At 33.4% G+C, this 14,598-nt stretch overlaps 1 protein-coding gene across 1 annotated transcript in view; it reads right to left on the reverse strand.

Moving 5' to 3' along the window:
- FSTL5 (follistatin like 5) overlaps positions 1 to 14,598 on the reverse strand; it is a 248,185-nt gene that overhangs the window by 118,450 nt on the left and 115,137 nt on the right. Inside the window, exon 4 of the mRNA XM_041427999.1 lies at positions 8,360 to 8,556. Within this exon, the coding sequence (XP_041283933.1) occupies positions 8,360 to 8,556 (197 nt within the window). The remainder of the gene's footprint in view (positions 1 to 8,359; positions 8,557 to 14,598) is intronic.

Below are 14,598 nucleotides of genomic sequence, written 5' to 3' on the forward strand. Positions count from 1 at the left end.
TTGTATCAAGTTCTTACAGGCTTTTGGCAAGCCTATTACCTTACCAAAACTTGTTATATAAGTAGCTGACCTGAAAAGGCTCCTGTTTCTCAGTGGGAACATATAGAATTCATAAATAGATCAAAATTCATAGATGTTAGATTTTTAACTCCAATGAACTAATCCCAGCGAAACGTGCTTCAATACATGCACCATTTTGTTTTAGGTCTGTGTATATCATAGATATCTACTTAGACTCCTCAGCTGAGGAATTTTTAAGATGCTGAGAGGGACTTAGAATTGTCATGTTATACGGGGCATGTATTAGAAGTGCTACCTCATAACTGAAAGAGCCAAAACTAATGCAATGTTTTGTTGCAATATTGCACAATTTACAGTTTTATATTAGGCACTGAAAAAAAAATGTAACTGCAGTTAATTTCTAGGTAAAATAATTACTCTTCCAACCCTTTAACAGTCTCCTAATGATAACTGCAAACCCACTATTATATTTGTATCAACAGAGAATATCTTCTGAAAAGTAAGGGATACAGAGGGTTTTGTGTTTCAGTTGTTCTGCAAAGGAATTTGTCCAGTTACTATTCATGTAAACACAAAATACCTGAAAGAATAATAGGAAATAACAGGAGCATTAGAGGAAAAGTCACAAACATTTTATGCTACCAGAAGTCATCTCCTACGCAATAATATAAAAGCATTATAAAGGATAATCGCCTTTTTAGTACATTAGAGAGTATGAAAACCATTTACAAAGATAAGAAAAATCACTACAAAACCACCTTTTGCTATTATCAATTAAAAATACATACTATGCTACCTGAATATTAGTGCTAACTACTTCCCATCCTTTAAAAGCCTTTTTATTGAGTTCACATTAAAGTGAATTAAGAAAATATGAAATTGTGTAGATCTTGCAGCTGGTACACAAAGGACAAAAGTGTAGTCTGGGAAAAATTAGCATCTCTAAACCCATTACAGTTATACACGAAGAACTAAATATGTAATGGTGTGTATTGGAAACTAGCAATCACTGAAATTTCAAGGCCATGAACATTCAGTATGAAAAGCATTGTTCCTCTCATTGTTTCATTGTTATAAATGCTTTCCCTATTGTCAATTTTACAAATAAGGACAAAACTTTACACCTGAGGCTGAAGAAAATCTTTTTTAAATTCCCAAAACACCTGGCTTTATATTACCCCACTTTAAATTTAAATTTTTTTCCATTCTTTGAACTAAAATCTGTTATCTGTTCAAATTCATCAATTATAAATGAAAAGCAACATATTTTTAAAAGAAGAATCATGATTTAAAAAATATATTGGATAGAAGGATTCTGGTATTTCAAATAATGATAATACAGACAGGTACACATTATCATCCTGGCAATTACTTAATTTTTTTCTACAGTAAACCTATCGTTTTGATTAAAGATAAAAGATTCAATGTTTGTTTTTGTACAAACATTTTTATGCTGGTGATATACTTTGGAATTCTTTAGAAAATACACTCACTGTTGATAAACCCTCTAACCTGTGAGTCTGTCAGGATAGATTTTAGAAAATACAGAAGGGATTTCATATGATGATTAATTTTAATTATCTGTGTCTGTGATTTCCTTCTGTAAGAGGTGTTCCAGCCTGAATTGCTTTTGCAGGATCTAGCCATCTCCAAGTTTTCCAATGGGATCTGTGGACCAGATCAACTCTGTGATCAGAACAAAAATTAACCTTTGTGGAACTTTGGGTTGTTGGTTGGCTTTTCCTTTTGAAGGGGAGGGAGGCTAATATTCTATCACCAGATATGACTCAGATCCAGGTACAACTCAGGGTGTGGATTTTCAAAAATTACCTGTTTCTGTAGCAACTTAAGTGCGGATCAACTGTGATATGAAGTTACAAGCCATATGAGACTCCAGCAAAGCCAATATGACTGACAAATTAAGCTTTCACACTTCCTTATAGAAGATTTTTGCAAGACATTACTTAAAAGTGTAAGATAAATAGAATAAATTCTATGTATATGATACACCATCATATATTCACACTTCTGTTCCTATATTCACACTTCTGTTTCACAGACGATCCAACAACGTGCCTTAAGTTTTAAATTCTATTAATTTCTGTCCACAGAGAAGACTAAAATGCAATGAAACAGTTTCTTAAGCCAATTCTTTAAACCCTGTCTGATCCTTGGTAAAACTAAACAGTGATTTGTTAGGGAGGCAGAAGAAAACCTGGCAAAATTTTTAGCAAGTCACAACCTAAAAACAAAATGCTTACTATAAAGGTTAAAGCCTAATTAAGATTGTCAGCACAATTTTATTGTTGTTTCTGGACTATGCCATAACAGTCAAACATAGATTATTTTATTTCCAACTTTTAAGTTGAAAATTCATACCAGAGAATGTTCGCAAATATTTATGCACAGAATTTTTAGTTTGAATTTGCATAAAGACATTTAAGCTTTCATTTTCAATATTATAAACTGGTAAAAGGTAAAATACACAGCAAAACTGTTCACAGTTCATTGTGAAACTCCATAAATACTGAAAACTTAGAAACTTACCTACATTTTCAAACTAAATATGTCTTTTCAAAAAAATTAAATTCATCCATCAGAATTTAATACTCTTTGAAACATGGAGGAAGGATTTGCATTTTCTGGAAAAGATTAAATTTCTAAAAGATATATCACACAATTATTTATTTCCTATGAAATAGCATATTGTTACCTCCGTTCAGAGCCTCTCAGAAATTTAGTCTGTACATCTCCAAATTTTACAAGACTGGGAAAAGTAATCTTATTAAAAATATCCCACTGCACATCAGAATAGATAGTTTCATTCCTTTTAATCTGATTTCTGACAGTTAAAATGAAAAACCTGCAGATATTATGAAACTAGACCACAAATAACATAACACATCCTTCATTAGTCCACCTTACCTGAAGTGTTATCAGTCAGTGGTTTTTTGTTTGCCTGTGATTAATGGTCTTTATGTATCTCTCCAAGGAAAATGCTACATAACTACAACTACAAACAAAAACTTCCTTTAAATCAAATATGTTCACTCAGTTAACATGCGTTCATCTTCCCTAAAAGCAAGAACCTCATCACAACAGTGCCACTCAGTGCTTGATAAAACACCAAGTTCATCAAACACCAGGCATTGTGAGAACTCTGCTCCAAATTAATTCTGACTGCATAAGGGGAGGTTCAATTACTTGTCCCACCATCTTCCACAGCAGTGTAACTTTTTATAAATTAAAAGAATTGATTAATAATGCAACCAAATTGATAACAAAGGCTGGTAAATTGTTCCTTGCTTTAGCTTCTGTTAATCTAGTTAAATCAATATTCTTATATTTTACCAACACAATCCTCTGTTTATATTATTGTGATACCTTTGATATATGTAAAGATGCAGGACATGTGCATCACAGAATGATGCAGAGATCCCTGAGCAGATGGATACCAGAACTGCTAAACCCACAGCCAGTGGCCTACAAAGGCAAGTACCCAATTTCATTTAAAGGTATTACCTCAATACCATCCCAAACTGATCAAGTTACATAGCCCAGATATAGGACACCTTTCTGCAAACTAATTTCCTAATTAGCTCCAACTGGGAACTTTCTCCAATGAGAGGCACATTTCCCTGCCTTTCCAATTCTGCATTTAGCAGAGGAAAGACCTAATCTGACTCAGAGGATGTAAGTGTGTCCTTAGGTGTCTGCAAATATAATGTTATAGATGCCTAGCTCACAGTGTAAGACCAGAACAGGTATTAGGGCCACACAGATAGGCTGTGGATAAAATTCTGCATCTCAGAACTAAACCTGGAACCACCATCATTCTGAGACTGTGACTCTGGACTTAACCAAGATAAAACAATGAGTGCAAACAAAATCCTGAACCATCGTGCCCACTTCCAGTCCTTGAATCTTCTCAAGAAATGAAGCTTGCTCCTGCTTCCTTCACAGCCTGCAAGAATGCAATGGGAAATGCTGCTACTTCATAAAATCAAAGGCACCTAAGAAAGATCAAGATGCTGGAGTTTGTATGATGTTCATAGTGTTCATAAGCTTTATCTCACTACTCATCCCTAAGAGAGTCTTAATTTCCCCCAGTATGAAAGTTTCACAGAGGGTGTGAAATATTATTTTTATTTTGAACCTAGAACTGAATATAGCACATGCTTAGTTTTTTTCCCAGATTAGTGTTGTTAAAAATAGATAATGCAAGCCAAATAACATGTCTCTAATAATAGCAAAAAATAAATAGAGCCATAACTCAATATGCAAAATTTTCTTCTGCCTATGTAACAAGTTGATTAAAAACACTAAGAGGAGATAGACTCATTATCCCTTCTCTGAGTTCCAAGCCCTCCAAATAACTCTTAATAACAGCACTGATTAGATGCAAAATCAGAAGTCATGAAGGTAAAAATTTAAATGCCAGGGTCCAACCAAGTATTTTGATCAGTTTAACAAAGTCTGACAGAGTGATGTAATTTATATAAGTAGTGCCTCCACAAACAAGTCCCATGAAGTATCTTCTGGTATAAAGTGCAGAAGTATTATCATTAATAAAGAAATAAAACCAAAATGACTTTGGGGTATTTTGATTTTGCAGAAGTAAGGATTAGTTTTTATAGAAATGAAAAGTATTTCATTTGTCCTACATTAAGCTGGTAAGCAAAAGAAACATATTCAGGTATTTGAAATTACAGATACCAGTTAATAAATAAGGATTCTAACTTCTTTCTTTGAATCTAAAAACTGGTCATTGAAAGGAGGGAAAGGAAGGGGAAAATTATTATTATTATTACTACTACTACTACTACATATTCAACTTGCTTTCAGGCTATGTCACTTCCCTTTTCTGCAAAATTTTGCTTTCTTAGTTCACTAATATAGGAAATAAATAAAAAAAAAATCTCTAAGTCGAATCAAGCATAGATTATTTCACTTCACACACTTCTTCCTTCAAAAGAACCTTGAATTTCTTTGTTAAGCAATACAAAACATTTTAGAGCCTATGCATCTTTCATTGACGGCAACCAGAAAAGGCTTATTGTTTATAAAATGGCAGTTCCACCATAGTAGAATAACTTCATTCATAACTGGAAAAACACATTTTATTCCCATGCCTACCCATAACACTTCTGCCCTTTTTCCTCTTCTATACAGCAAAAACAATATACAGTAATCAAGCAGTCTACAATGATAGAAACACTGGTATTTCATTTACAAGTTTTTACTAATTTCCAGTTTGGATTTGCATAAGATAAAACAGATAAACAAATGAGTCTGTTAACAATTGAACGTTCACAGCTAAACCGAAGATTCAATTATCTCCCATTATTCTGGGCTCATTTAAAACGTGCCTAAGTGCTTTGAAAACAAACGAAACCCTTCAAGGAACCACCTCACCTAACAGGAAACCTTGCAGGTACATTGATCAGAGATGATGAAGATGATGAGAACCCTGCCTGTTTCACAGCTCTCAGTTTGGAAAGACAGATACTCTCTCTGGCCAGTACCGACTTCTCAAAACAGAGTGCTCTAAAAGGTTAAATTCATAAGTCCTTTCAAAATCACGCCACATCTCACTTGCCAATACAGGATTTGGAAACTAAAACATTAAATGAGTCAGACACAGCGATTAAAGAAGTCAAGGCAGAGAACAATTCATATTGGACTAAAATGTCCATTGAGCCTACATGGAGCTACATAACCCCACTGCTTTCCTATTAAATTTACACATTGTATTAGAGTTAAAATTCTTTTTAGCTGCAATTCTGTATTGGACTACAAATCCATGAACAATATTATACCCAGATGACTTTCCAGAATTGTTCAAACAGTAGAAAAAAAAACCAGTCTGCCAAGTTTTAATGTATTGCTATCATTCTTGAAGTATTAAAAAAAACCAAACCAAACCAAAACCACAAAAAACCCCAAACAAAAACCATACCAAACAAAAATCAACTCATAAACCCCCAAACCCTTCTTACAATTTGAAATAGTTTTTTAAAGAACACTACTTTTGCTTTTTTTTGGGAGAAAAATATTTGTTTCTCTTGCATCAAGATGCAAATTCAATAACCTTATGACTTTTGTTCCAAAATATATCAATAAAATTGGAATGCTGCTGTCACCATTTCCAATCTCCAACTGATTCATTTCAATTTTACATTAGGTAGGATGACTATATGGACACCTATGAGATAAATGCAATCCAAGGGCCTGATTGCACAGCAAGATTGATGAGATGTAAAATTTAAGATGCACTATAAACTGAAATTCAAGATTCACGTGAACATAAATTAACTTCAGACGTCCTTGTTTTCTACAGCAAGTGTGTTGCTTTTCATATCCCCTTAATATGATTACATCTAAAATGCAGACAGGAGCTATTATTTATGACAACTCTGCAGATTTCAAAATTTTGACTGTGAGCACAACTGAGAAAATTTCTCCTAATCCTGAGAACATTTTCAGGAGTACAGTAACGTTTTCCTGTGGATGGTTGACCCTGACTGGATAATGAAAGTTTCATGGGCCAAGATAAAGTGAGGGAGCGATCACTCACCAATTACTGTCATGGGCAAAACAGTCTCAGCCTGGGGACAAATTAACTGAATTCAATACCAACCAGACAAGAGTAAGATAAATGAGAAATAAAACTAAACATTAAAAACTCCTTTCCTCTAAGGGTCTTAACTTCACTGAAAATATTCTCTGTATTTTGCCTCCCCAGCAGAGCAGGGGGACAGGGAATGGGGGCTGCAGTCAGTTCATCACATGGTCTCTTTTCTACTCCTTCCTCCTTAGAGGGAGAACTCCTCTCAGTCTTCCCCTCCTACAGAAGACAGTCCTCCATGATCTGCTCCAACATGAGTCCTTCCCATGGGATGCAGTTCCTCGTGAACTGCTCCAGCATTGGTCCCCTCCAAAGGGTGCAGTCCTTCAGGAAACGACTGCTCCAGCATGGGTCCCTCACGGGGAGGGGAACTGAGTCTCTTGTCAAACCATATAATAACAACACGAACAATACTATGAATTTACTTTACATTCATCTGTAGGTTGAATAATTTGATGTTTCTGCAATGAATTTTAGCAAAACCAAAACCCACCTATTTGGGGTTTAAGGATGACTTGTTTCCATAGTTGTGAAAAAGAACTACTTTACACCTGCCATTATAAATTCCTCATCATAGGAAAAAAAGCATGTTGGGAAAAGTATGCATAGAAAGTTTGAAAACACAATAATGGAAGATTTTACAATTATTTTAAAACTGTGTTTAACGCACACACAAAAAGCAAAAGTATACATGTAGCAACTGAATAGAGAAGAATTAAATAGTTTGCAAACTTATATATGTGATTCCTATCCATGTTATCTATTCATAGATAAATTATTATTTGTAAGATATATACAGGTATCAAAGTCCCTTAAAAGTTGAAGTTCTGAAAGACTCTAAGAGCTGCAGGAAAAATCAATATTGGAAAAGTACAGAAAAAATATTTTTAAATTAATCTTTTGAAATAGTGTATTAGTAGTTGACATGATGCCTATATTTACAATCACCCTCTGGTCCTTAGAATTGCAACTAACATTTTCAAAGTCAGCTATATGGAAATAATAACTGCAGCTTATTTCATAACACCACCATGCAACTTGATAATGTTCAACACTCACATCTAAAAAATTCTAATTTTTTACATTTTAATCAGCTGCCTAGTATTAGATATATTAATACAGTTTAGCCATTATTAGGTTTCTCAAACACAGACCTCTAGTAAATCAAGGTATACCTGCCCTGATAATACTTTTTAATAGAATCAATCCTTTTACGTAGATTAAAGCTAGTGCTGCTATGCCTACCTGAGCAGCAATTACTGGTTTAGATCTGTTATTAGTTAAAATTTGCTCTTTAGAGACCACCATGAACTTCCTTTGCAAGATTTCTTCTGTACTTCTCTAGCCCTAAGATAAAGCAGTAAGACTTCTTTAGTATTACAGAAGTGATTTACCTCATTATTTTGTTTTCAACTTCTACAGTACATCTATACACTTGGACTTGATGATAGTGTGTTATGGATAATAAAACAACTCATGGCCACAGCAGCCTCGAGTGTTCTAACACACTGCAGTATACTTCAAAGCATTATATTTAAATTTATAAATAATCACTACAGAATTTCTGAGTAATTTAGCCATTCAAAAACTCTCAAATGAAGTTTTCCATCTCAGAGAGTCACATTTTCTAAATTATATTCCCTCTGTACGTATCCTGAAAAAGACATCTGAATAGTCACTGTGTTAATAGAAACAAAAATTAAACCTTACCTGAGATAATTCATTAGTATCCACAAGTCCATTGTTGTCTGAATCAAAATAATTGAACATTTGATCTACAAGAAGTTTCTTCAATGCCATTTTCTCACCAAGAGATTTATCTCTTGATTGTGCAATGTATCTCTGGTTTTGTAGATCCAGTAACATATTTTTCACTTCAGTGTATTCAGTAGGTTTGCATTTATCCCCTGAAAAAAAAATACACAAAGGAAGATTATCTGGAACCAGATTTCCCATTAAAAGTTTAAAGGTAAACAAAACAAAACCAAAACATGAAAAAACATATAGTGCTACAAACAGGGTTCTTTCAAGAGATGAGAAATTAATTCTGTAGTAGTTTGAACCACATTTCCTTGTCTGGACTTCAAATTAAAAGAAAGTATTGCAGTTTTAGATATTTTCTTACACAAGGTTTTCTTTTTATGGAAACTAAGGAAACTTCTATCAGTTTCCAAGCCTGTACTTTTTAAATGTATCATTCTGTAAAAGTGCATCTGAAGATTTATTAAAGTTTTACCTTTAGTAAAGCTTTTCATATAAATGTAGAAATGCAATGTATGCAAAATACCCCTGCAAATATGATAGAAAAATATATGCTATATTTTTCTTAATAATATTTGACTTCAGAAAGCAGAAATTACTTCTGAGTGCTCATAAGCTATCCTACCTTTTCATTTATTGGACATAGCCAGCTTATTTGAACAAGAAAAGGTGGGATTGCCAAAGGAAGAGAAAGGATATCTTGGACAAGATCTGATTTACTCCTTTCATTATCAAGCCTTCCAAAAAGTGGAAAATGTTACAGAAATGTCCTGCATACAATGATTGCAGTCAGTACTTATTTTAAACCAAACCACAAAATAATGCATGCCTGGTGTTCTCTTATGTCAGTTGCTGCATATTTTAAACTGGATACAGAAACAGTTTAAAAGAGCTTGTTTGGTGTTTTTTATTAAAATAATCTTAGGATTTTGAAAGGGTCTTTTACAATATGAGACATGCAAATGTGCAACAGCAAATGTGTACCAGCCTAGGGCAGATGTATACTTGCAGTTAGCCAATACTTAACTTCAAGCAGTGACTTCAAGACTAGAATAATATACTGATTGACAAAGAAAGGTATTTTGCAATCTTCTTTTTAGTCACTATTCTGAAGATACAAGGATTTATGAGAAACAACTATTTACCTCATGAAAACTGTGTAGCTAGCTTTTTTGCTAAGTGGATCTTTTAAAGAACATCTAATTTACATGTATGGGACTGGAATTAATTATTTTGGTATATTTTGTGGTATGTGCATTGTTATGGTGATACTGTGAATATATTCACAGACATTACAAAAGGCAGAGAGGGAAAAAGTTCCTAAATGCTTCTCACTATCCTAGAAACACTCAGATCTAGAAGAGAAGGATTTATGACAGAAATTAAATCATGGAAGAAAAAAAAAAGTTTTTTGGAATCAAAGCCACTCTAGCCTTTTTTGTTTTGGTTTTTCTAAAAGCCACCAACTGTTATATAGCTATTTAAGTAACAGAAATAGACAGACCCAAGTTGTATTTAACTGACAGCCTAAGCTATGCATAGTATTTGCATATTTGTCCTCATCTGCCAGGAGCATGAAGATTGAGGCCATACAATTTGTAAGAGTTGAGTTCTGCGTGAGTGCTTTTCAGGGGTCTAATGCAGAAATACTCAGTAGGGAAACATGTTTATTCCTCAGGCATTCTGAAGCTGCAGCGAGCAAACCTTGCCATCTGAAGGGATGCAGGCTCCAGGTGGTGGGGAGGGAAAGAGCACTTAACTTGAACATACTCTAATTCATTTGGGTGAACTCCAAGAGGCTGGGCCAGAAAACAAGTACCATCTTTGTCTCCCCTAGAAAACTTTTCTGGCTGTGGTGCCTTTGAAAAGACAGTCTGGCTGCAGGTGATGACTAACACCATTTTGCCTACACTAGTGGCAGGGATGCAGGGATGGCAGGGAAGACAAGACAAATACTATTTGTTAGTGTATGGCTATCAGAGCTAGCTACCACATTCAGATTTTAGCCCCTAAAATGATCAGTCTCATTCTGCAAGTTTAAAACTGCAAAGAGCTATTCTTTACAGATACAGAACATAGTAAAAGAATTAGTTTTCTTAACAATATCTGTTAAATCATGGATTTGTCACAGTAGCACTGACAAGTTGCTTCATGTCAGAGTTTAAAAGAGAAACTCACATTGATGGTTTTTTTTTTTTTCATTCAAGCACAGAACCATGTCTCTCCCTTTAATGACTGACCAAGAACTGAAAAGAGGTTTTCATCTCAACAAAGACAATAATGATGCTAATTTTTGAACACTGAAGATTATTTCATTATAAATTCTGGACAATTTATGTGCAAATTGCACAAATCTTTTCATGAGTGATTTTACAAGCCATGCAAATTTAGAGGAGTAACAATTAAATTTATGTATCACATGACGATAAAAAAACATTGCAATAATTAGTTGTGTTTCCTACTTTGAACTTCCAATAGAGTTTATGAAAAAAAAGTTCTAAAGGAAGTTTGATTGCAGTCCAGGAAAGACATTTTAATGTACTTTAGACATTAACTTTACATCTAAAACTTAAGGGAAAATGAACTAATGTATTCTGTCACAACACCTGTTCAGAGAGAGAAAAATTCAGAAAACATCTTTTCCATGACATTTCTACTTCTCTTTGCATAGAACAAACTTCTGTAGCTAGTATAATAGTCATATAAGAGCCCTTAAATACAGCAGGTTTATAAACTATTTATACATTTTCCCAGACAATAAAAGTATTTGCATCATTTTTTAATATAAAACATAAATGCTGTCTAATACAAAATAATCTGAGGATCACTACTGCCACAAGGTTGGGCACTTCCTGTAGAAAAACTTCATTCACAAATTCAGCAAAGTAATCTGTTAGAAGCACTATATTACATATATTTTGATGTAACACCCACCTTCTAAATATTACTATGAATTTTAGCAATGCAGTTTAAGCCAGTGAGAGATTAACCATCAGTTTATGATCTTAATTAACTACAGTTGTGGCAAACCACGTTTCCACAGCTATACTACATTAAAACCTTTTCATTTTATACATAACTGAAAGTAGTCTTTAGACCAACATCTGTAATTTAAGGACAAACATGATGGATGGATGTTACTGACAGATAAAGGAATCACAAGGAAACAATGAGAGACTCCTAGTGAACACAAGGCACAACTTCATTAAGAAATTGCTCTCTTATGTCATTGTCATGATTGCCTTGTACTGCAAAATTCGAGGAAACGTGAAGCTGGAATGAGGCTCTGTTTACAGGAGACCTCCCCCAGCCTGGAGTAGCAGCACAGAGAAAAATTCAGTTGCTTTATTTATGTTCTAATTTAGTAAGCATTACTTGTGAAATAGTTGTCTCAATGACACACAATGGTAAATGGGGATTAAGTACACCAACCTTTATAGTGAGGAAAATTAATTTATTAATTATATAATTTTTGTTAATTTAAATTAACAAAATTGAGAAAGACAAACTACTGGGAATACACTACGATTATATTACTTCCAAAAAGGCCTACTAAATTCTATACAATTACCTACATACGTGAAAGTGTAACCAACATGTACATAATTTACTAATTCCATTTTCTAGTACTTTTTTCTTTCATTTTTGAACTAGATTCCCACAAGAATAGTTATTTTCCAAAAAAAAAAAATAATCTAGAAATTAATAATAGAAAAAGAAAACACAAAATTTCCTTTTCTGTTAGTTTCATTCATGGAAAAGACCAGTTCTACTACACAAGAGTTTTTGTCCAAAAAACCAACCAACCAAACAAACCCAAAACAAACAAACAAACCACCTAAATAAAAAAAAAAAAAACAAACTCTGCTATGATTTATTTCACAAGTTTTCCGACATTGTCTGTGCAGAACAATCACAGAACATGTGCAGAAACCTAAAAGTGACAAAAACACAATGGAATCTAAGTGCAGGTCTCCAGTTCCGTATTTCTGAAGTACTGATATTCTTAGGTTTTGATTTGTTCAAACTCAAAAGCAGTAGAAAAATGGAAACATTTGCTGTTTCTTTCCATTCAGTGCAACAGTTTTGTAGTTGTGTCTCTGTTACCTAGGAAACAGCTCAAAGTTAGATTTTGAGTGCTACTGTCCTTCTAGACAGAATTGAATAGTGGTATTTGCCTATAACAGAGAAAGAAGTCCTGTTTGACAGTTAGTCATGCTGAATTTGTAAGACAAAAAAATTATCACAAAATTAACAAATTATTTATGAAAATGTAGGAAAGGAATATACACATTCTTAACACCTGCAGAAAAATATTAAAGAATCAGCTAAGTTAATAATTTAGGGAACACTCCTTACATCTAAAGTCAGATATCAGATTCTTGCATTTCATAGATTTTAAAAAAACACTAATATACACAAAGAAGAAAAGAATACACATATTTATAAAACAAAATAAAGCAAACCGTTTGATTTCACAGTTCTTTCACCACATTCATGGTTAATACTTTAGCCTTTCTTTGCCTGAGCCACTCCATTTAGCAGGAGCAACCCCTATGTCAGAAAGCTAATATTCACAGCATGTTTATCCTTACAAAAGACATCTGCTGCTGAGATACAATTTGATTCTGAGATATCTGTGATTTTGCACTGAGTTTTATCTCTATCTATTGATAGATTTTTATCTATATATATATATAGCACAAATGGTTTCTACATTATTCTTTTAAAATTAAAATAACGTTGGATCTTTCAGACATGGCAAATAGTTTTCAGTGAAGCATATTTCATATGAGCAGTTTTAAATAATCCAAAACAGATATATACATAAATCAGATTGTAGGAAATGGAACAGACCTGATAAGCAGAAACATCTAGCCTTCTACATTCTGAACTTATTCAGAATAATCTAATTAACCAAAACAATTCACTGCAAAATCACAAATTATATTGCATGGAGCAAACATGAGAAACTAATGAAAGATTTATGTGTATATATATATATATATACACACACATATAGAAATTTATACAGGTGTGCAAACACACACATTCATATGCACATACACATCTGATATCAGTACATTTCAATCATAAGGAGAAACTTGAAGGTCTTCATCCATTCAGCTATTACTTAACGTCTGTCTATAGATAAAGCATGAAAGTTGTAATCTTACTTGTAGCCCTAACACATAAAGGGAAATTTTAGACCACCAACATTGCTTAGGTTTATCTGAGAGAAACTTCAAGCCAGATATCATTTCACAATATCTTATTTTTCAATATAAAACTCATTTCTTCCAAATCCAGAGGTCAAAAGTTTTGACCCTTATTCTTTGGTCTCCTCACTGAAGCTCTGGACCTAGAAGAGAAACAATCTCACCCATACAATAGAACTAAATTTTGACCTATGTCCCAGAGTCTGAGGCAGGTGGAGAGGAAAGCTTTACACTCAAAGCAAATAAACAGGGATTAACATGAAAGATTTTCCCTGTTGAAGGTATGTTTTAAATAAAAGGTGAGAATTTGAAGATTTTCTGCCATTTTTTTAAAAAAACATGATATTTCAAGCCTGCAAATTTTGGCCCACACGACTCATCTTTAGACATTCAGATTTAACAAAAAAAAAAAAAAAAAAAAAAAAAGACTTTTTGAATCTGTGTTTGGCTTGTAGGTTTTTGAGGTTTTTTTTTTTAGTGGGGGGCTCGGTAATTTACACATAGCAGATGTGCTGCTTTATGTCCTATTGTGTAGCATCCATTCAAACTTTCTATTGACATACAAAGCTATCTAAATCTAAATATGCCATTACTGTCAAAGTCAAGATATTTACGTGTTAAGGACTTCAGTTACTCAATTCTGTTGTGCAAATAGGTTTAAATAACTACAAAATTTTTTAAGAATGTTCAACAGTGTTCTCTATTGTTAAGGCATATACATTTAAAAATAGCTCCCACATAAACAAGCCATGCAATTATCCAGAGACAGGCACACAAATACAAAAATTTAAGGTTATATCTGTTACTGCCCTTGAAAAATACTTCTAATCACCATAGCTGGTATATAAAAGAGAAATTACTCTAGATTTTTAAAGCCTTAGTTGTAAATAAGGAATAATGTTGTCCTTTCCTCAGATACCACCAGTTAAAATGTTCTGAACCACTGCAATTTTTCAAAACTAAAATTTG

This window comes from Onychostruthus taczanowskii, unplaced genomic scaffold (genome assembly GCF_017590055.1).
Source record: "Onychostruthus taczanowskii isolate IOZ18803 unplaced genomic scaffold, ASM1759005v1 scaffold12, whole genome shotgun sequence".
NCBI lineage: Eukaryota > Metazoa > Chordata > Aves > Passeriformes > Passeridae > Onychostruthus > Onychostruthus taczanowskii.